This window comes from Sycon ciliatum, chromosome 2 (assembly GCF_964019385.1).
Source record: "Sycon ciliatum chromosome 2, ocSycCili1.1, whole genome shotgun sequence".
Classification (NCBI taxonomy): domain Eukaryota; kingdom Metazoa; phylum Porifera; class Calcarea; order Leucosolenida; family Sycettidae; genus Sycon; species Sycon ciliatum.
In genome coordinates this window covers 30,766,287-30,792,383 of record NC_088644.1, presented here as the reverse complement: position 1 = coordinate 30,792,383, position 26,097 = coordinate 30,766,287, and the positions used below count along the sequence as shown (strand labels likewise).

The window sequence follows — 26,097 nt, the reverse complement described above, 5'->3', positions numbered from 1 at the left end:
GATTCCGTGATTTCCGCGGATGATGGCAATTTCTGCGAAATTTGCCGCGGCCGCGGAATCGCGTTTTTCCAAGGGGACAGAATGTAGCAACAGGCTCAAGTGCCTCAAATCATGCACTCAGAAGTACCTTGACTCTCTCAAGGAAACTAGAGTCGGGTAAAAGAAAATACAGCCGCCGTTCCACAACGACATCATGGAATTGTTATGTCAAGTGATTCCTAATTGATTCTGGCGCGTTAGTTTGGTCAGGTGATTCTTGCTGATTCCCATTCCAGAATGGTTGTCATTTACATAAATGCCCAACCAAACGCAACCTCAGTAGTGAAGGTGTAAATAAGCTCCCACGAGTGCAACACTGCATATTATCATGGATATGGCTGGGGTCTCCGATGGTGAAAACCCACATCACGTGTTCCAAGTACTTAAAAAAAGTTAATCCAGATTCCTCGCGATCGCATCAGTACGAGTATCGAGTAGGACGATTAATCGATTACAGTATTTTTTTTCTAAACTAAAAAAGAGAGTGCTTGTATTAAAGTTTGTTGCAGCCATTCCCTGTTCATCTTGCACAAGTCATCAGTAATCTCCAAAGCCTGGCTCAGTAAAACCAATGCAGTATTCCTAGCAAACACAGTAAAAAAATTAGAGCAGAAAGTGAAGCCAAAAAAACTGACAAGGAGAGAATTGCCTTGTAACTTGAATGCCTCGACTCTTGAAGAAAATCAATAAACATCTGTGTGTATTGAAATTTTAAATGTACTTACAACATTTTGTAGTCCTACTTGTATTCAAAACTATGACTTAGTCTGGTGCCATGGCTGTGCCCGTGCCCTTACAGGACGTATACACAATCTCTTGAGCAGACAGACTTCTTCAGTTCTTGCACACACACACACGCGCACATGTTCACTACAATTGAACGTCACTAGATGGAGCGCAGTCGAACGAGTTTTCTGTTCTCGGGCAGTAGCATTCAGGGCCTTCAGGCCCAGGTCTGCTTGCCCGCTTACTGCTCACACCCCGTCGGTAAGGACACTGGCATCAACAGCTGCTCCTGACCAGGTAAATGTAGTCCACTGTCAATGCCGCTGTAGCTGTCGTTCCTCGCTCTTCTTCACGTAGACCATGAGCTGGATCAAGCTTGGCACAGAGACGTTGGCAACACGACCAGCTGCTCCCAGCTAGTAGAGCGGAAGAAGGAGCAAAGACAGAGACAAAGGAAGAGCAAAGACAGAGAAAATACGAGAAGAGTCAACGATGTCAACTGGCAACAAATCTAGAAACCTGCCATGAGTTCCAGAAGTCATCGAAAGCCCCACCTAGTAATACTTGTGTTTCCACTGATCTAACTGGTTTAACGTTACCAATAAAGTACCATGAGAGCACGCCACCCAGACCTCTCCATGGTTGTGTTGGGAAGTGGAGCACATGAAGGAGTTCGGACTCTAGGCATATGCCATGTACATAGTATGAACATTGCATGCTAACGTTGTGCAGTAAATTCATATCCGTTTCATGTACCGTATTTTCCGGGGTATAAGCCGCACTTTTTTTCGCTAAAAATCGGACCAAAATCGCCCCTGCGGCTTATACACCGAATATGCTTGCGCGAATGAATGCTTAGCATTAGTGGTGAAACGAATATTCGAATATTCGCACATTCGTTCGGTTTGTCACATTCGAATATTCTTTAAGTCACATTCGAGTATTCGTTACGTCACTTCGAATGCAGTGTATTTATATACAAGCACGCCGAACACAATACAGTGCAGTGTGTACAGCCTGCCTGTGACTTTGTACTGCATGTTTGCACATGTATGTGCATATTGGACTGCCAATGTTGCACATAAGTGACATAACATGTATGAACTTCGAAGTAGTCTTATGTGGCAGTGCATTTTATGTGGCACTACCGTTTGTCATAATAATAATGACAATATCCATCAAATGACTGAGAGGAGGGCATGTGATGGCATCTCTGTTACCAAAAGAAATTAAAGAATATTCGTACGTTCGTTCGATAAGCCAAAGAATATTCGGTTACTAGGTTTTGATATTCGTTTCACCACTACTTAGCATACATCAGTATGCATGCTGACGTCATGTGACATGTCATTCGACTCAGCTTCGCGCCTGTGTTGGTGATCAACATCAGTGGCACTGCCACTGGCAGCGAGACTGAAGATAGTGCAGATGACATGGTGTGATCTGTAGTCAACACAGCAATACACCAACATCTCTGCAGCAACCTGTGGTGCACTAACACTTCATAATCTGATCTAACATGGTATTTAGCTCCATAACCATAATAAATTTGTAAAAAGGCCATTTGTCAATGAGTGTGAAAAATCTTGGTTTGTGGGTGCGGCTTATACTCCGAATACCAACTTTTAGTCAATATTTTGCCTCAAAAAGGGGGGTGCGGCCTATACCCCGGTGCGGCTTATACCCCGGAAAATACGGTACATTGTATCTACGGGCAGCAGCAGCTTCACACACGAATAGTGGGACCGTGACCCCAGTACATCTGGCATATCTATGCTGAGGTTCTACCACTATGACCTTGTTTTAGAGGTGAGACGAGTATATCGAATCATCTCCGTCCATTCTCGAGGTCTACAGATGATACACATCTTGGACGGAGTACATTTGCCTTCTGCAGTCCTCAATGAAGCAGTCTATTGGATAAATCAAAGGTAAAAGTGAAGAGGCCAGAGGGCTAGCCAGTAAAGGGCAATACGCTTGTAACACAATTAGAGAAACAGTAGAAACATTCGTACGACAACACTAAGGCCAACTAACCGTCTCCGGCCTGACTAAGTGGAGCTTCTCAGCAACATCAGCGCTCATGCCCAACCTGCACGACCAAGACCGAGACAGAGAGAGAGAGAGAGAGAGAGAGAGAGAGAGAGGGGGGGGGGGGGGTGAGATTTCGTGGTGAGGTGCACCAAGATAATATTTATAAATACAGCATGGCTGACGGGACAAATTAGTCGCGTCAGCCATGCATCATAATTTGACATTCTCCTGATGATCACAGTGGAGTTCAAATATACATGTATGCAGTAGCTTTTCACATGCTCATGTCACTGTCAGTGTTGCCAGCCACCCATCTTTGTTCTTGTTTCACAGTAGAAAGTTTCCAACTGCAGTACAGACTGGGCTTTAATTAAGTATCCCAGCAAATCTAACAGAACTGGTCGTAGCATGTAACTAGCTGGATCGATCAGTGATGGCAGCTCACTCAATACAGAGGCAACTGCAGTACACCGGCCAGGCTAGCCAGGACCACTGCCTGCCAACTACAGATAGGTCTGTCACAGAGTACGGTACCGTGTGACAGGCTAACTTATCGCGTACATGTATACCGACGTGGGAATTAATGCATTTGAACAGCATCGATTACAAGTAGCGTGAAAGGTTGCAGTACACATCAACGCGAGTATGTAAATCCGTGGCAATTTCCGCAAAATGAATGGGATTGGAAAGTACGGACAGCACGGCTCTGTACATGTACTGTAAGACCAGTAATGTTAACGAACATTAATTTTAACGATTTAACGAATGTAAGAAAATCGTGAACATTTGAAGTCGTTATGTGCAAAAACGATATGTACATGTACAGTCATTTGCCGGTTTTGAGACAGGATTCGTTAGATTTTCACCTCGCTAACCCACAAAAAATCCGGAGATCGTTAACATTAAGACGTTAAAATATCTGGTCTTACAGTACATGACTGTACTCCAAAGCACGTGGGAAAGTAGATTAATCAAGTGGTTACCGGCAAACATGAATGCAAAGCAGCTGCTGTCAACATGCTGTCATCACAGGCATGGCGGATAGTAATGGCATGCAAGCAAGACCACTGGCAGCAGCAGGCACCGTGAAGCAACACCTGCACACATCTGCCCGGTCGACATTAGCATGCATGCCAGGAAGCAGTGCGACCTCAGGCGTGACAGCGCGTGCCCCTGCCTTCTGCAAGGCCAGCACAAATTTACACCCGCACCGGAAAGGAAACAAACACATCTTGTTTTAGCATACTCGAACACAGTACTTCTTTGAAGTAGCTTGAAGCTGCAGCCAGCAGACTGCTGTACAGTGAAAGCTGCATTTAATCAGCACCACTGCACTGCTAAAAGACATACTGCTCAATAGATCCTTCACGCGGACACCTGAAGTAAAGACCATTCCTCCATGGCTCAGGTCCCAGACCAGTCCCAGACCCCCCGGGGTCCAAGCCCCAGACCCCGGGCTTCAGGCCCCAGACCCCGGGCTTCAGGCCCCACACCCCAATGCCTTGCTTCAGCATACTAGTACTGCTGACCTCAGTAAAAAAGCAACTGTAGTACCAATACTTGCATCCATAAGGTTGGTCTTCTGAGTCCAGTGGGGGCAGTGTGATGACTAAAACCAGGTTTGGCTGTACTTGCACCAAGCGATCTGACGGCACTGCTTCTCATGTCTACAGTATTAAGTATTAATTTTCATGCATCCTGTAGTGAACACCTGTGCATAGTACAGTTGCGCTCGGCCCAAAGTGCAAAGCTTGTACCCTGGACCAGTTCTGATTACATTTAAGAGTCTCATGCTCTACCCACTGAGGTAGCCGGGCTGCATCTTTGTTTATGTTCGTGTTTACGCCCAGCCGTATTCGTGCCACTTCCAGGGCGTCAAGGGCCATGCAAGTTGAGTGCGCCAAGTATGCATTCTGGTATGGGTTGGATTTCACCCAGCACCACTGTACATGCATGTGTGGAACAGTTAGGGGGCGTTCGAATTGTCTTCATCAACTGTTCGAACACATTTTTTAAAAGAGATTAGTTGAAGTGTCCCATTAGAACGGTTTCTATCATTTTTTTAGAGTTTTTCAGTGGAATTGTCATGGCGATGATGGCGTCCGATCAGATCGACCATCTCCACGTACTACGCGACGTAGCTATTCCAAACTCTTCGGAACTAATCCACCTCTCCCATCGGATGAGGTTGTGGAGTTTCGAGGAGTTTCGAGGAGTCTCTCTTTTTCTGAAGAGGTCAATAAGGCTACCTCATCAGAAAAAACGAAACTCCTCGAAAAGTCAAAGAGTGACAACTGGAAGGCGCCCTGCACTGTACGTACAGTAAGTACAGTAAGTACAGTAAGTACAGTACTTACTGTACTTACTGTACTTACTGTACTTACTGTACTTACTGTACTTACTCGCCAGCACGGGCTATGTAGTCCAGATCCAGCGGCAACTGCAGTGCCTCGTCTCTGCGGAATTCTTCCACCAACTTGGACATGCTGGCAGCTGCAGTCCTGTAGACACCTTTGCAACATGACGCGTGCAAAACACGTATGCATGCACGCGGCACATGCACACACACATACATGCACACCCGCACACATGCGCGCAAGTACACCCGCAAGTCAACACACACAAAACACACATACACATGCGCGCAAGTACATGCACACCCGCAAATCACCAAACACAAACACACACACACATGCATACACACACACACACGCGCACACACACACACACACGCACACACACACGCACACACACACACACACACGCGCGCACGCACACACACACACACACACACACACAAACGCACGCGCACACACAGATATGCCACAAAGGACTAGTGAAAACGGATTCAGGATCTGCAAAATATTGTAAGGGCTCGTAAACATTTGGGATAACAAGAAGCTGTACATGTATTGGTAATTGATGATACACCATCTCAGTTTGTTTTGTGCATTTCAAAGAAGTCTAAAAGAGTGTCCAAACTGCCATAACTCTGTGAAACAGCAACGGATACCAACAAACAGTACCATTGGAAAGGTCTTTCAGCCAGCCTTTCTGGGATGTATGCACTGTATAGCATTCTAGATAAACACTTTTTCCCCTAGGGCTTGAAATCCATGATGTCAGAAGTCGTCAGAGGTCAAAATCTAACGACAAAAATTAATACCGAATTTTCGGATCCACTCTGCCCAAGGCGAAGTAGTGATCACTCTGCCCATGGCGCAGTAGTGATCACGCTGCCCATGGCGAAGTAGTGAAGTCTACCATGTCGAGACTAACATGAACAAGCCACATCAACTCACAGTTGGCGAAGACCTTGTTGCGAACGTGTTGGCTCTCCAGGAGGCGCTCAAGCGCGGACGATCGGCATGCTCTCACCACGGCGTCCAGGTTGTGATGTTTCTGAACTACCGCATCTCCACTGTTGTCACAAGCAGGAGCAGCAGAGACAGCAGCAGCACCAGCAGCAAAGACAGCAGCAGCAGCAGTAGCAGCAGCAAAGACAGCAGCAGCAACAGCAGCAACAACAGCAGCAGAAGAGACAGCAGCAGTAACAGTATATGAATACAACAATCATGAACGGCACCGCCATCGTCACTGTGACCTGTCACCTGCATAAATACGGTTGAAATCCAGTTATTCGAAACTCAGCTGTCTGATACTAGCATCCTGTACTGGGTTTAACTGATACAGGTCTACCCTTGTTAGTATGGCATCCGCATAACAGATTTCAATCAGATACACATGAGGCTGTAGGATTGCAGTGCAAGCTCAGCTGCGATCATGGCTCATGAGGCAATAGCAATGGCCTGGCCCAGATGAGGCATGTGTGTGGACAACAACCATGTGCATGTACATACGTTTTGGTCGCGGATGACTCGGGTATGGCTTCACACCCACCGCTGAGAGCGTGCCACTTCTCATACTGCATCTGAGTCGTCCTGAGCAAGGCAAGAGCCACAATGAGCAGCAACTAATAGACTGCATTACATTATAAGTATAACCTGCTCTAACGTTACCTGGGAATACCAACAGTATCCAGTTCCCCTGTAAACTTACTTGCAGAAAAGCCGCAAGAAGAATTTCATGTGAAACACATTGTGCACGCAGCAAGGCATTTTTAAAGTTATCTTATTTGCTCAACCATCCAAAGACGTGCAGCGAAGCGAGGGCCTACTGTCATGCGGAATGGCAACACACAAACAAACACACACACACACACACACACACACACACACACACACACACTTGCAAGTACTTGCTCACTGCCAAAACTGGTCACGTGGGTCTCCCCGGGAGAGGGGAGAGAGACTCAAAAGGAATCTTGGAAAGATGACTCAATTGGCTATTGAACCGCCCAACGGCCGACACCCCCTGAAATCCCCAAACTAGGGTGGACTTGAAATGATCCCACTTATGGGCTCACCACACCTCAGTAAGTGGGTGAGGACAAGGTGCAGAAAAAGGATTGACGGCATCAGGGTATCCGTCCGGGGATCCAACTGCAGTTACCCCTGCCCCCAGTGAAGGTAATACTTGCTACTAGTGTGGGTGGCTAAATCAGAGTGGATCTGATATAAGCTTCACTAGCACCATTGATTACACAAGAGTTAATCTAGCCAGAAGCAGTCCATGGTTAACAGGTATGTATACTTCAAATAGAAAGTATATGAACCCTGAAACCAACAAAGGTGGTAGGTACAACAATACACCTTCAAGCAGCCGAGCCCGTTGGCAACAGACCCAACACTATCTGGCATAAGTGTATCCACCAACCGAACTAGCTGACACACACACACACACACACACACACACACACACACACACACACACACACACGCACACACACACGCACACACACACACACACACTTCCACATACATACGCACACGCACACACTCTGTCTTTTTTCTCTGCAGAGAAGACAACGTCATGGCCAAGCATGCCAAGTTCAACTGAAAAGGGCCATTTCACAATTTGACTACAGAACATTACATGCCGCGTGGTATACCCTAGCATCAAGCAACCACCCGCACACAATCCACAATCACGTGTAGTTGTGCGCTAGGTGAAATCCAGCACAAAGCACAAAGCTGGTACCCTGGACCAGTTCCAATCGCATCACCGTATTTGTACATGTGTACGTCCCGCTGCATTCGTACCACTTCCAGGGCGTCAAGGGCCGGGCAAGTCCAGGGCGCCAACTAGGCACTTTGGGCCGGCGGACTTCACCGAGCAGAACTGTAAAATAAATAATCTGGTGGTGGCAAATGAAATCCAACCCCACGATTAGAGCAGAGGCACAGTTCACTGCACAGTGCACTATTCACAGTGCTTGGGCTGTGCAGTCCTGGGACTGGCATTTTCTGGAGGTTGGATTTTACTTGTCAGCACTGTACATTGTCGCCACGATGGTGGCTCACACCCCACTCACTTCAGTATGGACATGGCCTGCTCCACCTCGTCCACTATCCGCTCATATACGGCCTTGCGATGTGCACCGACCACGCCAACCTCAACACCTAAATAGCAGACCAACACGAAGTGTACAACATCAGGAGTGAACCGAATGAATGGTTTGATTGGGTCGAGAGAATTTGATTGTTCCAAGAAAAGCACAAGAATGGCTGTTGAACTATGGTAACATGCAATTCACAATATATTCTACAAGAATGGACTCGGATGGAGAGCTAAGGATAAATTTATCGAAAAGAACTAACTTGTAGTTCCTTGGTCCTTTTTCTTTTTCTATTCTACAAGGAAACGAGATTTCAGCAGATACGAGCAAAATTTACGCACAGCAAATATTTTTTGTACTGTACCCTGACTGTTTATGGTTTGCACCTGGCACTCGGCTGTTGTTTTAAAGACCACCATTACCGGTTAAACGCTGCATCTCCCGCTGGATCACTGCGGTTGGCAGCGGCCATCGGGAACGAAGACAAACTTTATTTTTCTTATCAATTCTAACCTTTCCGCGTTAGTCTGTTGTCTGCATTCTCCGGCCGAAGCAGCAGTCGATATTCTGCACGCCTGACAGCAAAGAAGACAAAAGTCCGTTTGACTAAATTTCGGCATGAAGAACACCGTCGCCATACATTAAAGATATCCAATGCTAGTAAAAATAATTATTTCTAAGAACTGGCGCACTCCACCGAAGCCATTTACACAAAATTCAGTCTAAACACACACTAACTCATGGTCTCTCCATTGAAAATGCCCCGATGATGAGTCAGGCCCGGCAATTTTGGGTCAGAAGGGGCGTTTTTCGTAGCGGAGAGGCCATTGAGTGTGTGTTCAGACTGAGTGAAATGTAAATTTGTAAGTTTAAAGGAGATGAGAAAAATAAACCAGACATAGTGATCTGTCTGTCTATCTGTCTGTCTGTCTGTCTGTCTGTCTGTCTGTCTGTCTGTCTGTCTGTCTGTCTGTCTGTCTGTCTGTCTGTCTGTCTGTCTGTCTGTCTATATGTCTGTCTGTCATCCCTCTCTCTTTCTCTTACGATGTGAACACTCGGTATGGTTCCTTGCAGCCCTTTGTTGTGAGGTCATCGATCATTACTCCGATGTAGCCATCAGCTCTGTCCAAGGTGAATGGCGACTCGTTGCGCACGCGAAGTACAGCATTTATGCCGGCAACTATTCCCTGCAAACCAAACACAGTGACACAATGAACACATTGCACATAGTAAAGCGACAGATGTGAGGAATGCGCAAGAAAAATGAAACAATCAACCAATATTCTCCGGTGCGGTGCCTCTGATACCCTTTTATTAGTTTGGCTCTTATGGAGTTTGCAAATCCAAAATCTTCCAGTAGAATGTTATTTCTGCTCAAATGGCTTTAGAGTTTAGACATACATAACGGTACTACTATGCACATACCTTAAAAGGGTATGACAGGTCACAGCCGATATGTACAACCATGGATTCCAACGGCGATGCATTTTCACATAATTGCAGTTGCACTCCTACTTTTTTCCTGGTGAGTTCAAATTATCGGCGCTTGGGGAAGTTAAGGCAAAAATCAAAATTTCACCAGTTGTAGTCTTCGGGGTGCTGAGTCGAATGGTCTTGGTCCGAGAAAGCTGAGACGCTCCCTTCCTACTTGAATCCCAATCGAACTCGCGCACTTCCACCGAAACTGGGTGACTGCGCCCTACTAGATGGGGATTTGTATGCAAAATGTCACTAAAAGCGCCATTTCGTTCTTATAAAAGCACGGATGACCGCGATTGGCCCATATGTTGCAGTCTTTTGGACGCTGAGTCGACTGATTTTGGTCCGAAAAGGCTGCGATTCAGCGTTCCTCCTTTATTCCCAATCGAACATGGTTGAAGAAGCGGTCACGTGCTCCTGAGTGCCCAAATCACCTGGTCACGATGCCAGCAGGCGACAACTTTCACACCAAGGTTCAACTCGAGTTCAACTCGAGTGACAGGACTGCACCCAAAAAAGGTCAAACAGGCTAGTAAGTTGTACCCTGCAGGCACGGTGACCAAGTGACTGGTGTACGCAGGAGCACGTGACCGCTTGTTCAACCATGTTCGATTGGGAATAAAGGAGGAACGCTGCATCACAGCCTTTTCGGACCAAAACCAGTCGACTCAGCGTCCAAAAGACTACAACATATGGGCCAATCGCGGTCATCCGTGCTTTTATAAGAACGAGATGGCGCTTTTAGTGACATTTTGCATACAAATCCCCATCTCGTAGGGCGTAGTCACCCAGTTTCGGTGGAAGTCGCGAGTTCGATTGGGATTAAAGTAGGAAGGGAGCGTCTCAGCTTTCTCGGACCACGGCCATTCGACTCAGCACCCCGAAGACTACAACTGCTGAAATTTTGATTTTTGCCTTAACTTCCCCTTTAAATATAAAGTATTATTATACACTCAATCTGCGGACAGAACTGTTTCGTCCTTTGTGGACTCGTCAGCGCAGCACAGAGGAAATGAGGCCGAAACTGGTAGTATTATACATAAACTTTCGCTGACACACCCCACTGCGCTAGCTGCGATCTAAACGTAACAAATTCACCAGAATCGTGCTAGTCCATGTAAGAAATGAAAATTAGTCACAACCAAAACATGCGACCCAGGCGCACTAAATATCACAGCCTATCGAGGATAAGTGCCTTTACAGTGTGTGACCATTGCAAGCTGCCACAGCTAATTACAAATTGCCATACATGGTGTTGAGGTTCTACGATTCCCTTACCTGATGTTCAGGTTCTACGATTCCCTTACCTGACCTGCGGCCTCCTCATACCCGGTAGTGCCATTGATTTGACCAGCGAAAAACAGCGACGCTACTCGCCGGGTCTCCAGCGTCGACATCAGCTGCCGAGGGTCAAAGAAATCATAGTGCACACCGTATCCTGGATAGAGAGAAAGAAGAATAAGACGTGTAAGTAAAGCGAGCGCACTCATACCACGAGAACAATGGAACAATTTTTATGTGATTATCATCAGAAATCATCATCACACGGAGTGTTTACTTTCATCGATATTAGGTTTCTTCAAACTTTCTTGTCTCTGCACCGACTTTTTAATAAGACGCGTCTCCATTCATTACTTTGAGGGGGGGGGGGGGGGGGGGGTGGAAAGCTGGAAACTGAAAAGTGTCGGCGTGTTTGAGATGAACGTCCATGAAACAGCAGAGAGTCTTAGGTGTTTCTGTACAGGCCAGCCCCCCCCCCCCCCCCCCCTCCCCCCCGACTTGTACCATGTCTGTGGGAAAGAATACTTCCTACATTCTTCCACAGCCACAAACAATGCTAGAAACATGGCTAGTCCCTAGGCAGAGGGAGGCTTGTCAGTGCAAGCATTTCTCAGTCTGTTCACGCGCTTCAATTCACACAAAACCTTGAAAATGCACTCGTACCCTCACCTGGAACCACAAGCTCCGCCTGCTCCAGACCCCGTATCGTGTGCAGCATGCGAACTTGTTCCTCCTCTGGCATAGTACATCCCAGACCTTGTGGATAGATGAGTCTCCCATCACGACCTTTGTGCACAACAAATGGAAATATCCTGTACGCAATGGCTTACTTGTAGTGAAAGAGACCAAGAACAAATTCGAGAATCCGGCCAAAACGCACTGGTTTTCGTTCATTTTGTCACAATACATGTACAGTCAGAGACCGGCCAAGAACAAATTCGAGAATCCGGCCAAAACGCACTGGTTTTCGTTCATTTTGTCACAATACATGTACAGTCAGAGACCGGCCAAGAACAAATTCGAGAATCCGGCCAAAACGCACTGGTTTTCGTTCATTTTGTCACAATACATGTACAGTCAGAGACCAAGAACAAATTCGAGAATCCGGCCAAAACGCACTGGTTTTCGTTCATTTTGTCACAATGCATGTACAGTCCTGGCCAGAGAAAGCTGATATCACGAATATAATAGGACCGAGGGTTACGCTGTGCTAGCACTGCACACACCACTCTGCTCACATGGTGCGGCACTACTTTACTCATGAGGTCGGGTTTCTCTGGCGAGAACCGTATTTAGCACCGTACAAGTCTCTGCTCTTGGCCGTCGATGTGTCATCGGTCCAAGTGATTACCGAAGATCTATTTGTGCCTCTGTGCAGTACAACTACAAGGAATCCTGTGTATGATGTACCTCCAAGGGACATACACATGTCCTTTATAATCGAGGTGCTGTACATTATCCAAGGTCAAGTTACTGCGACAGTATACTGCAGAGTCCAAATACAGTCAGACCTCGCTTATCCGGTCCTCTTTTACCCGGATACCTCGCCATCCGGAAGAAAATAGCTGGCTACAGATTTACAGCATACGTGATGCATCCAACATAACCGGTGTTCGGTTATCCGGTTCCCTCGCCTATCCGGATATTTTCGTGGAAACCGAATGTGCAGGGATAAGCAAGGTCTGACTGTATTAGTACACCTCATAGTATGATACAGGCAGGGTACTTTAGGGGACCGTCTGCCATAACAGATAATCTTCACGGAACGAAAAATTACGACCCTCTCCAAACCACCCACCTGCCCCCTGAACAAAAAATATATTGACTTGACAGCTAGAATGGCGTGGTGTTTCAGATATCAACTTTTCAAAACGAAACTCTCCTCCATTCTGATGCGAAAAGCCTGCCGTGGAGTTTGATAATTCCTAGAAAAGCAACTTCTCGGAAAGCAGGCACACGGGCTGGTACCTTCGGGCTCCAGGAAGACACGGTGCCGGAAGTGCGGGTAGCGGATGCACTTGGACTCGAGTGACGGACAGTTGCGAGGCCCGTGTACTTCTTCCTTGATGTGATAGTTGCGATCCAGCGACTCCACGGCTATCGCGTTAGTCTCTGGCGTGGTTTCAGTGACGTAGGTAACCTCCTGTGGTGCCTGAAGATCGAGAAATAGACCAAACAAACTAGCTAGCAGAATGGGCAAAACACCATCATAAGAACTGATGAAATTACAGTAAACGGCTACATGGCCACCGGCTTGAAAAGTTTTGGCATGAGGACACCCGTTCGCCCAATATGCCACGCGCACGAAGTCATTACGATGTCATCTGTAAACATTTTGCCTGAACTAAATGGGTGTGTTGTGGACCTACACACGTATGCTAGAATACATGACTCGCATTCGACCCCATGATACCGTTTCACAGCGAACACATTGTCAGCGGCATGCGATCGATGCAACAATCAACATCACAACCGACATCTCTTACTGGCCATGGCATGGGCCAGTGTGAGAAATTTAGAATTCAAACATACGTTCAACACGGGACGCTCATTCAGAAGCGAGAACGGCTGTGGAGGCTCATCACCAATTTGCTTGTCGAGCCCACCAGTTTGAATAGAGCTGGCAAGAATACGCGGCGGCGTTCCTGAAAAAAAGCAAATGAAGAAAAGCAAAACACCTGAATATTGAGAATACACACGGAAAGAACAGAAGAGCAAAACTCTTACCGGGTCACTATATATCATGCAGTTATGTAGCATACACTGGGTCAACCAATACGCTGGTGGCTGAGCTGGACTACAGTACTGTTGGGCACCGAAGGACGGAGCGCCGAAGAACGGCCAGGCTAGAACTTTACCAAGCACAGCATACCAATGTATACAGGGTGACTCAACTGTGCATAGACTGTAATACATGAAAATAAGAACGGTCTAGGCTAGGGGACTGACTCTCCCAGTTCTTCGGCGACCGACAGTACTGTAATCAACAGTGCAGCTGCATGGGCAGTGATAGCGGGGTGTACAGGGGGGGGGGGGGGGGGGGTATCCTCCTGAGCTGTACCTGTACGCAGCTTGCCCACCGTGAAGCCGATGTCTGCTAGCGTCTTTGCCAACCCTACCGATGGTGCATCGCCTAGTCGTCCAGCTTGCCGCACTGTAGTACCTGAGCCAGTCCGCGCACACGCAAAGAACAAGCGGTTAGTACAGCTGCATACAATTGGAACGTTATCAGCAATGCAGACTTGCACAACAGGCTACTACTGGACAAGTACTGCCACCAACTACAGGCATAGGTATGCCACTACCATAGACATCGGTACATTCTCCACGGTGACAACAGTTACGGAGCTCCCCGTACCAGTGATCGATCAAGTCTCCACAACAGCTAAGACAGAGGACCAAATGATTTAAACAGCACTCACAGCTACACGTAGGTGACTATGATACCCAGATTACACTAAACAGGACTGTACCACAACATAGACTTGTATCAAGTACACCAAGTACACCGTCTCTTCGAAAACAAAATACACGTAAAATAAAGAAACTGATGTGCTGGCACACGTCCTAAAAACATGAACACTGCATGAAGAGGCTTACCGATGGAGATGGTTGCGTTGAGGAACGTGCCGGTTGTTAGAACAACTGATTCCCCAGGAATGACTTCACCGCTCTCTGAAAAACAAGTTCAATGATTGATTGTAGTAAATACCATCAACAATCAGTCATGGTATGCATCATGTCACAGAATAAAAGTTTGGACGTTTTCCACTTCTAAGTACAGGTATAGTAAAACCTGTAACTAAAGACCACCGTGACTAGCGACCAGCCTGGTACCACAGTAAAACCTGTAACTAAAGACCACCGTGACTAGCGACCAGCCTGGTACTACAGTAAAACCTGTAACTAAAGACCACCGTGACTAGCGACCAGCCTGGTACTACAGTAAAACCTGTAACTAAAGACCACCGTGACTAGCGACCAGCCTGGTACTACAGTAAAACCTGTAACTAAAGACCACCGTGACTAGCGACCAGCCTGGTACTACAGTAAAACCTGTAACTAAAGACCACCGTGACTAGCGACCAGCCTGGTACTACAGTAAAACCTGTAACTAAAGACCACCGTGACTAGCGACCAGCCTGGTACTACAGTAAAACCTGTAACTAAAGACCACCGTGACTAGCGACCAGCCTGGTACTACAGTAAAACCTGTAACTAAAGACCACCGTGACTAGCGACCAGCCTGGTACTACAGTAAAACCTGTAACTAAAGACCACCGTGACTAGCGACCAGCCTGGTACTACAGTAAAACCTGTAACTAAAGACCACCGTGACTAGCGACCAGCCTGGTACTACAGTAAAACCTGTAACTAAAGACCACCGTGACTAGCGACCAGCCTGGTACTACAGTAAAACCTGTAACTAAAGACCACCGTGACTAGCGACCAGCCTGGTACTACAGTAAAACCTGTAACTAAAGACCACCGTGACTAGCGATCAGCCTGGTACTACAGACCACTTTACCCGACACGGACGGTCTCACATTCATATATGGTTGTGCAGTGCAAACCTCTAACTAAGGACCACCTGCCACTAAAGACCGCTTTCTCTGGCCCTAAGGGGTGGTCGTTAGTCACAGGTTTTACTGTACATGTAAACAGAGAAAGTTTTCACAATAGGAAGAGAGAGGAGAAGTTGAAGTCAGGGCGAAAAACACGCAAGGCAGAGAACGCTCAGCGGCAATTGACTGGAAGCGCGCCATCACTGCCCAACGACTTGACAAACACAAAGAGAGTGCCAGTGAACAGTTCAAACTGCAAGGCGGGTGAGTCTGCCAACGCATTGTCACAGGACAAACTCAGTAGATTAGAAACTCAAAAGTAAACACACACTGATTTCAATTCCACACAATGTGCCCAGAATGATACTCCTAGTGGAGGAAAAATTCACTTTTTAATCGGACCTTTAATATGGAGGTCATGCACATCTGTTCAAAATAATTTTCTGGATTCAGTTTCCAAAAGAAACTAGCGGCACCGTTGGCCATTGCATTGAAATCAGTCACTCCACCACTCAACAATATATTCTCGGCCGACCCGCTCTAGTTACCGACCGAGAGTGCATTGTGGAGGGGTGGAGTGATTCTTTTAATCGAAAAACGTCTTGGAACCGCGCTTATCAGAGACTGCTCTACAAATGAGGATCTGCGCTTACGACAGAGAAAATAAAGCAGCAACCACGTCTGAGTAGCTAAATACCAGCCGGCAGTGCAACTTCAGTACATGTACTAGCAAAGTCTCACCCAAAACAATGCCAGTGACTCTTGGAACACGGCTGCCATCATCAGCGAGTGCAGAGGAGGACAGTGATAGGTCTTCTACCGCCGCACTGAGCACTGTCAAGTTCGGAATGGACAAGATCTCCCTCTGCATGTGCGTCTTGTACTGGTCCCGGTCGATCTGCGCTCGGTTCCCCTTTGAGGAGAGGCATAGGAACCAGCAGAAGCACACGTAAACAACCCTAGCAGTTCTAAAGCATGCTTGGACATTGGTCATAACCGATTATAGACTGCTTCCTTGGAATGTTGTACAGTGGAGCCCACCTTGTACATACTCTGATAAGACGTACACTTGCTTAGTACAAACATTGCTCGGGGCACAGGTGTGCCGCTCCATATGGAAGTATGTTTAGATAATAAGTACCTTGCATAGTAAGTACATTTTCCTGTTCCCCGTGCGGGTACATCTTATCAAAATGTCACTGTATCATCAACATGATTGTACTGCTCATCTGTAAAACCGCGTGCACGTACATTCAAGTAGTATGTGAGTGAGGCATGTGCATGGTCAACATAAACAAAATTACAAGAAAGGTGTGCTCCATTTGCAGACAGTACTGTTTCGTCCTTTGTGGACTCATCAGCGTAGCACGGAGAAATGGCGCCAAAACCAGCGCTGTAGCAATGAAAAAGAAATCTCTTGTACACTCATAAAATTAAATGTGTGTGTGTGTGTGTGCGCGCGCACGTATGTGTGTATGTGTGTGTGTGGGGGGGGGGGGGGGATGCGTGTGTGTGTGTGTGTGTGTTGATCTGTTTCAATCAGAATCAGATCCGCTATCGTTGCTATAAGAGAAAATTTGTGGGTGCACATCCAGTGCGTTTGCAGATTTGCGTGCTTCTCTTGCGACGGGCGTATACATGGTACATGGGGTGTGTGCGTGCGCACGCGTGTGCATACATGCGCGTGCGAGTGTGTACTGTACAAGCAGAAATATTCGTCTGGAATTTAATTTCGTCTTTTTCGTCCAACGAGCTGTTGGACTAAATTAAATGCCGGACTAATATTGATTTGTCCAGCTTTTCAATACACTCTTATGATCCATGGACGAAATTTACAACCGGACGAACTCCCTTTCTTTGGAGTTGGACGAAATTATTGACCGACGAAATTTTCTCCTTATACAGTATGTGAAATCGGGTACACTATGCTCTGTGGAAGCTATTTAGCTCAACAACTATTCTCTATGTGTTCTCATGTGTCAGCTGATTTCGCCCTCAAAGGTGGAGAAATATCTATATGTACTTGCAGAAACGGTGCACAAACGGTGCACAAACGGTGCACAAACGTGCCCATAAAAGAGTCTTTCCAGGCAATGTGGAAGACTCCACCGACATGCTCTCTGAATACCCGGGAGTAGTATTTTACTACTCCCTGCCGAACACACCGGAAACAAACAGCTGTGTGCGTGAACGGGTGTCAAGTAGCAGCGCAAACTATTTACCCATGCTGCCGGACCACGCGAACGATTCAGGACGCGGAACATGATCCCGGATAAATCTATGGCAAGAACAAACAGAGCAAGTGTTGATTGACATCCATTTGTAAGTCATGTGTCTGTTCTTGTGCAGTGCACCCAGAACAGGCATGAGAAGATGCCATACACCCATACACTACACCGTCATAATACTAGTAGTCTGCAGAAGCTTTCATCTCACTGCAAAATGCGGCTGCAATGCCAGGAATTCATAATGCCAAACGCACAAAAGGATAACCCACCAACAACTGACAGGAGTTTGTTACTGTCCAGTACTGCTGATAGCAAAAAATCCAAAAGGATCCTGCTCATGTCAAAATAATAAATACACCATGTGACACACCATTGGACGCCCATCACCGAAGGCGGTGATAGCGATGCTATAGCAGAAGCCTTAGCAACTTGTGCTGGGATTGCACCATTCAACAGCTTGCAAGGCTGAAGAATTGACCGCCACGATTCAGTCTGGTCTGCACCACACAGCTATGAAGTGGCTTTGTCTGGCCAGTGAATCCCTACTTTTTGGTCGTTATCATTTTTTTGACACACACATGACACATGTGACACCTCAGACCTCAGACATGCCCATCGCGGAAGCGATGATAGCGAACAGCTATGTTAGACATAGCAACTTGTGCTGGGATTACACCATTCAACAGCTTGCAAGGCTGATGAATTGACCGCCACTATTTTTAGCCTGGTATCCACCACACAGCTGTTCGAAGTGACTTTTTCTGGCCAGTGAATCCCTATTTTTCATTTTTCCATTTTTTCTTTTTTTTTCTACACACACACCACACCACATACTCCGGCATACACTGGCTGTTGGTAACCACCCAGGAGAATGAAAGAAAAGTCAGGAAGAGTCCGAGAAAGAGAAGAAAGATGTGTGCGACCATAATCGTCGGGAATTGAACCCGCAACCTCTCGATTGGAAATCGACTGCACATACCACTGCACCATATGGGACACACACACACACACACACACACACACACACACACACACACACACACACACACACACACACACACACACACACACACACACACACACACACACACAACACTACATGTACCGGTAGTATGCAAAATGGACACAGAAGTCACAACTCAGGAGCTGGACCCACCCGATATCCGCGAGCAGAGCCCATCCAGTGCATCCACTTCTGCCATGATGTGGCCCTTGCCTATGCCACCAAACGATGGATTACATGACATTTCACCTGAAATTGAGTTTAAAAGGTAAAGAATATGGTGCAAACACTGAGAAGAGCCCATGATTCCATTGACATGCACTCCTGGCTATTGCTGATAATATTGGGGACATCATATCCATCGGTTTGAGGGAAAGATGCAAGGAAAAGTATGAAGAAAAAATTGACTGTCACCACCAGGGACCTTCGCTTGAGGCCAGCAATGCAAAAACCATGAGAATGATTTAATATGGCAAATGTGTAATAGCGGAGCCTTTACCCATACAATGGGGGTCACGTCTTTCAGTGAATGCACTTCATAAGGCGTAATGCTACTACGTATTGGTGTTTGAACCTGCACACTTTGCTGATGAGTGATGACTCAATCTGACAGGGTGCCTGGGGCAGGCCTGCTATAGAGTGTCATGTGCTACAAGTGTTGAGCAGCAGCACTGAGCTTGTCCTCCACAAGAACACCGAAACACTACAATAATTAAATCCCCCCCCCCCCCCCAGAACACACACAAAACACACACTTGAGCACTGTATCGGAGCTGCGTTGACACTGGCCACACGCAGCAAGTGGATGTCATGGGCGAAAAATACAATCATGAAGTACAGAACAGGTGTACACAGTCACAGGACTAATTCAGAATAAAACGAGCCAACATCTAAAAGTTTTTATCAATTAAAAATAAACAAAGTCAGGCTAGCACCTGCATTAAGTATTTAGAGTTCTGAAATTTTGTTCTCGATGTACTCTATCTATAGCATCATTGACATGGGCTGTTCTAGGTTCTTGCGGAAGGCGGCCAGCCACTGGGCACCGACTGCACCGTCCACGACGCGATGGTCGCAGCTGAGTGTGACCGACATCACCTGGGCCGTGCGGTAGCCTTGCTCGCTGCTCTCGTCCGGCACCAGACGCCTCTCCGTGCCGCCGACGGCCAGGATGCAGGACTGCGGCGGGTTGATGATGGCCGTGAAGTTCTTGACGCCGAACATACCCAGGTTGGAGATGGTGAACGTGCCGCCCTGGAACTCCTCCGGCTTGAGGGCGTTGCTCTTGGCTTTCTCGGCCAGGCGCATCACGTCCTGGTTGATCGAGAGCAGGCCCTTGCGGTCGGCATCAAACACAATGGGCGTGATGAGGCCGGTGGGAGTAGCCACAGCCACGCTAACATCCACATTGTTGTACTGACGAATGAACGTATCCTGCCATGACGAGTTGACTTCCGGTACCTTCATGCACGCCAGGGCAGCAGCCTTGATTACAAAGTCATTGACAGAGAGCTTTGCCTGGCCGTCAAGGGACTTATTGAGGTCAGCACGAATGTCGAGGACGTTGTCCATGTGCGCGTCCACGGATAAATAATAGTGCGGGATACTTTGCTTGGACTCGGTGAGGCGGCGGGCAATGACTTTGCGGATGTTACTCAACGGCAAGTCAGCATAGCGATCGCCAGCCCGTGCTGCAGGCGCAGGTGTAGTAACAGCTGATTGCGCCGCGGTAGAAACATCCGCCTGACGAATGCGTCCACCTGGACCAGAGCCTGCAACAGCGGACAGGTCGACATTCTGCTGTGCAGCGGTCATTCTGGCCAATGGACTAGCGAAGATACGCGACGGGCTACCGGCTGGAGGTGCCACTGGAGCAGCCTGCGGAGGAGCAGCAGTGCTTGTCGCTGCTGGAGTAGCGGGAGTTGGTGCTGCTGCAGTTGGTGCGGCAGCCTGGGCAGCAGCTCCACTGTCACCACCTGCTGGGGGTGCATAGTCCTTAAATGCAGCAACATCGGACTCATCAGATACGATGACGCACAATGGTGTACCAAGCTTAACATCCTTGCTGCCCTCCGGGATGAAAATTTTCGCGACAAAGCCAGGTGCAGATGCTTCCCACTCCATTACAGCCTTGTCCGTTTCAATGCGAGCAAGCACATCACCCTCCTCAATCTCTTCGCCCTCCTTTTTCTCCCATCCAACGATAGTTCCCATTTCCATGGTCGGGGACAAGGCAGGCAGCTTGATGATCTCATGGTCTGGAAGAGAAGATGTTCCCATCAGCCTTGACTGTGAAAAAGGAAATCGAAAAGATCGATCCCCAGTGAGTGCGGTCGAGACACATCGAGCCTGGGCTGATGAAACGAGACGAGGTACATTTTTCTGGCCCTGGATGCTGAGGCATCGCACGGCATTGCCGCGGAGCACTCCAGACAAACGTCTCGCAGCAAACATCTTCTTTGAACTAACCAAACTGTCCAAGGCAAGCTAGGGCAAAGGGATCGAAAAATCGATTTGAATGCTCAAAAATCCTGCTTGCTTGTCACAAAAAAAGAGGTCGACCGGTCAACAACTGCAATCGACCATCATGGTCAACCCGAACGACGTTTACGTAGATTCTATGTGCCAGCCGGGAGTTTATGCCATATCAAGGGTTTTGCTTGTCTTTTGGATGAAACTCGCCGCGTTGCACCATCGATGCATCAGAGATGCTCAGTATAAAGTGGCGAACCAGTCCATTATTTTCACCAAAAAATCTTACAGAGACCGGTATTAACGCGAAACCCGCTTCTATCTGTTTTAGTGACTTACCGTACTGGCGCGATTAGTGCCCCTGGGGCACTATTTTTCAATGTCCAACAACACAGATTATGGGGCCCTATTCAAGAGAGGACACTATTTTTTTCAAAGAATCACGAAATTATTGCGGAGAGAAGGAAAATCATAACCGGTCAAGCGCTAAATACAAACAGCAGAAAAAGAAATCATAAGCCGATACGCACTAAACTGTGCTTACCGGTAAATAATTATACTAATGAAGGGAGAAAAACCGGAATCCGCGAAACTGATACACTGTAACATACAAAAATGATACAGAGAAAGGGGAAGGCCAGGGGAAACAGACAGGTTGCCTACAGATGACACTCGCAGACAGCAAGTGTGGCAGAATATGCATGATGAGGGTCATATCTGCTCGACTTGTAATTGTGGCGATGCCCACGAAGGCATGCCACAGCCGCCTTCAACGCTGGTACATGGTACATTTACGTCATCCAGCATAAAAAACAAAGAAGGCGAAGAATAACGGAGCCTATAAATGTACTGTAAACTATCACGACTCAACACAACGGGCAACAAGAACTGCAATTTTGATCCTGAAACCACCAGTGCACCAGCAAAAGAACATCAAACTAACTTGCACAAGCGCTTGGTTACAGGGGGGGGGGGGGGGCACTATTCAAGAGAGGGCTTTATTTTTTCACTGGCTCTCAGAGACAGGGGCACTATTCAAGATAGGGCACTATTCAAGATTGGGCTCTAATCAAGAGAGTACGGTATGCCAGTTCTGTGTGTGCCATAATCATGATTCAGACTGTTCAGATGTGCATTGCTGCTTTCAAAGTATAATACTGTAAGACATGTTATTATAACGAGTCGCAAATTTAACGATTGTCCAAAATTCATAGGCTAACGAGAAGATATGTTAACGATCTTGCAGTATTCTGCCATATCCACACACAGCATATATGAAGCAGTACGGCTTCAACGGATCTTATTATAACGAAGAAATGTCATCCGTTAAAACGTTAGATTTGCTTCCTCGTTATATATACATGTCTTACAGTAGTTGTCATGGGGGGGGGGGGGGGGGAGGGGAGTTGGGGAAACTACATGCAACGGGATACCCTAAAATTTAATAGCAGGATTCGCGACCACAAAAATCAAAATGTAAAAAAAATGGTTGTTTACATAATTATCATCAGCGCCCCCCCCCCAAAATTTCACCAATCCGACCAGTTTTTATGAATTTTAGAAAGTATTATGTGTATACGTACGGGTAGCGTATCTTCTTTCGGATTTCTTTGGCCACGTCCGTACAGGTACATGTACATGTACCGGCAAGAAGACTTTGCACACTAGCACTCAAGTACAGCTTCACAGCAGGCACAGAACCACAATCTCTAGGCCATTTCACTCAAACATGCACATGCAGAACAACGGTCAGAAGATTATTAATTTTTTTTTGGGGGGGGGGCACATGCCCCATGTGCCCCTCACGGGCTGCACGCCTGGGCCACACCGAGTTACTATAAAGCGACAAACTTTCGCGGCGCGCAAATTTAGCGTTTTCATAAATTGGGCTGATTCACGATGAGAAACTTTTGCGATTCTATCTCCTCAGCCGGATCTTGTACTGTCTACAATCAATGTACGGAGAGGTTTGCGGCGATTTATATTCGCGAATGTGTGATGGCCGCGAAAATAGCGAAATTTAATCTCTAGCGAAAGTTTCTCACTTTACAGTACACACCAGGGTGTGTACGGTTCCCTGCATTATACCGTGCGCTGTATCGGTAAAAATGAAATAACATGCAATGCTGCACAGAGCAAAGTCCCTGTTCAGTATACTTGGACACACTGCCGCCACCACACCTGGTCACACAAACAGCGGTTGGAAAGTGAACATGGACCAATAATCTACCGGTGACTACTTCTGGTGAGTGCCATCAAGAGTACATGATCCCCAAGAGTGTGCAACTCCAGTCTGTGGGATCTGTGACGGCGGAACTTCACATCATGTGAAGAAAGAAAAAAACAATACACACAATCTGCACCATGTGCATGCTAACGTTAGATACGGGGTTGTACGCAACTCTGCTTTCAGTACAACTCCCTGGTAGTCACTATGCACTGTGCTCCAGGGCAACCTATAGAACCTGTAGTTGCTCAGTACTGCGGTCAGCCCCAGCACCGTACATACCGGAGTGTGCACTAGAGAGTGACCCTGTGTCCATGAGCCTACAACTGCAAATTAGGACCGGGGAACTCAACTTGAAGCGCTACTTCCGACCATCAGGCACACATGAAACTGTGCAACACGACATCAAATTGGATCACATAAAAGGATACCAACTGTAGTGACAAATCCACCAGTTTATGTGATTGCCATGCAACTATAGGATCTTCAAAACAGATCCGGCTTGTATGCTCACAACGAAAGTTACGAAACCTGCGTCTATTTGCACTAAATGTAGTGCACGACATGCCAAAGACACCATTTCTCTGCTATGGACCTCAAGTGCTTCAGCTAGATGTACCCCGATGCCACATACTACAGTACAAAACAGAGCGTATGTTTTCATGGTGCATTCCTATACTTTAAAAGCCATTATTCTAACAAGGCGCATATTATAACGATTCACAAAATTGACTAGTTTACGTGTACCAAAGGTAACGATTCTCACTCATTCTCAACGCTCCATAGGACAGTATATGTATCGATTTCTGTATAACGATTTCTATTCTAACGACATATTTCTCCTTGTTAACTCGTTAGAGTTAGCATTTCGTTATATATATGGCTTTTACAGTATGACATACCGACTGCACCCAACCGATGAGTACAGACTTTTTCGAGATTGCAATCTTCATAAAACCCACACTCGCGGAAAACTGCCGCATCGTCGAGGTCGGATACGGGTTGACATACAATGTATTCCAATATCATTCACACCTCAGTTGTGGCATACCGGGTACGGGCATTACCACGACCATAGCCAAGTCCACGAGGTAGAAGCAGCAGCCGCATTCTAGCTGTATGGACTGATTTAAAACTTTACATTCCGCACGCCATGGTCCAGTGAATGACATCATCGCATATGCTTTGCATCGAGTGGTACTACATAATACATAGTAAACCAGCGTGTGTGATGTCACAGTTCACCACTCAAATCAAGACATCTCAAAAGACGATGGGATCGTAACAAATACGAATACGCTGGAATGCATGCAGTCGTCAGACAAGCATGAAAGATCCCAATGCGCTGGATTTTTCCACGATTGCCAAATAGTGCTGCGCGCTTGAATGCTGGCAGCCGGCTTTGGGACAGAGAGAAGTTCAAATATGCTGTGCCAGCCACTTCGCGGCTGAATCATCTGCATTCGTGTAGCCTGTTCCTTGCCTGTGTATCTAACACAGTCATTTCAAAAATGCATGTATTGAAAAAATACGTTCCCAACATGACAGAATAAAGCTGGGTATAAAGCTGGGTGCTGCAAACCGGGGAGGGTTTAGTACTTCCTGCTATAAACCTTTTTAAATAACAATAATATATAATAATTAGGGCATGTTCGATTGGTAGGATCGGGATCCCGATCCACCGGATCCACTGGATTCGCACCCTTTCGATTGGTCAAATCCGGATCCAGATCCTTCGGATTTGGATCCGGCCAACCCTCCTCGGGGAGCAGGGTTGACCGGATCCAACGGATCCAAATGTGACCTTTGTGCGCATATGGCGGGTAAAAATCATTTTTGTACACCTTGTGGTACGCACACGTGGATGGAGATAGAGCTTGTTGACTTCTTGTACTACGCACGCGATGAGTACGACGTTCACCCTTTTGGGTGCCTTGTGAGCGCCATTTTCAACATGGCAACAGTCAAGGTCCAAAATAAAGTGTTCAGTTGAATCTGAAGGATCCGAGGGATCTGAGATCTGGATCTGGATCCTTACCAATCGAACATATACATTGTTTTTCTACAAACGAGAGTAATAATTATAATGGAACACAATTCAACACTGAGTTTAAAACGTACCTATTTTATCAATTTTGTGCGTGACCATGAGTGTCTTGGCCCCCATTCGGGCGGCAGCAGCTGCAGCTTCACAACCAGCATGGCCGCCGCCCACAACAATCACATCGTAACGTTCAGCGTTGTGAACTCCCTTTGCCCCACTGACTGTGCTGCAGTGGCACGCGTGAAAGGCCAGCCTGACCGGGATTTGCCTGCTGAGCATGCTGAAACATCGGAGCACACATTGATTGCCACCAGTCCACTGACACTGAACTAAGTTACTTGTATACACCTGAGTCGCTCTCTTCTAAGTTTTAGAAGCAATTCCCAACATTGTATATGCATTGTGATTCATATCTTTTTTGAATAGTTCTTGATGTTGATTTTTTTGTTTTTGTTTTTGTTGGAGTTTGCATGTGTGGTGCACGTGCATGCAGCTCACGAGTGTGCAAGGGATTTCCCCAGTTGTTTTGGTTCATGTGATT

At 46.9% G+C, this 26,097-nt stretch overlaps 2 protein-coding genes across 6 annotated transcripts; both read right to left on the bottom strand.

Moving 5' to 3' along the window:
- Positions 1 to 474: 474 nt before the first annotated feature.
- LOC135809658 (protein MTO1 homolog, mitochondrial-like) lies at positions 475 to 25,957 on the bottom strand. Of its 5 annotated transcripts, XR_010552216.1 has the most exons (19): positions 25,634 to 25,957; positions 18,967 to 19,062; positions 17,805 to 17,860; positions 16,324 to 16,495; positions 14,618 to 14,692; positions 14,079 to 14,180; positions 13,550 to 13,662; positions 12,986 to 13,169; positions 11,687 to 11,803; positions 11,044 to 11,174; positions 9,302 to 9,444; positions 8,771 to 8,832; positions 8,234 to 8,321; positions 6,660 to 6,740; positions 6,102 to 6,220; positions 5,202 to 5,310; positions 2,803 to 2,857; positions 2,082 to 2,208; positions 1,069 to 1,181 (listed from the first exon to the last, which is right to left on the bottom strand). XR_010552216.1 is itself a non-coding variant. In XM_065323059.1 (18 exons), the coding sequence occupies exons 1-18, from the start codon at positions 25,833 to 25,835 to the stop codon at positions 1,080 to 1,082; spliced, it is 2,007 nt and encodes a 668-aa protein (XP_065179131.1). In that variant the 5' UTR covers positions 25,836 to 25,957; the 3' UTR covers positions 475 to 1,079. The 5 variants fall into 5 exon arrangements, 2 of the variants coding, with proteins under 2 accessions (XP_065179131.1, XP_065179133.1); XM_065323059.1 differs by lacking the exon at positions 2,082 to 2,208 and having other exon boundaries at positions 475 to 1,181; XR_010552217.1 differs by lacking the exon at positions 2,082 to 2,208 and having other exon boundaries at positions 1,113 to 1,181; positions 5,193 to 5,310.
- Positions 19,579 to 21,366, bottom strand: LOC135809659 (dihydrolipoyllysine-residue acetyltransferase component of pyruvate dehydrogenase complex-like). Its single transcript, XM_065323062.1, has one exon. It carries the CDS (start codon positions 21,265 to 21,267, stop codon positions 19,798 to 19,800), a length of 1,470 nt encoding a protein of 489 aa, XP_065179134.1. The 5' UTR covers positions 21,268 to 21,366; the 3' UTR covers positions 19,579 to 19,797.
- Positions 25,958 to 26,097: the final 140 nt, after the last annotated feature.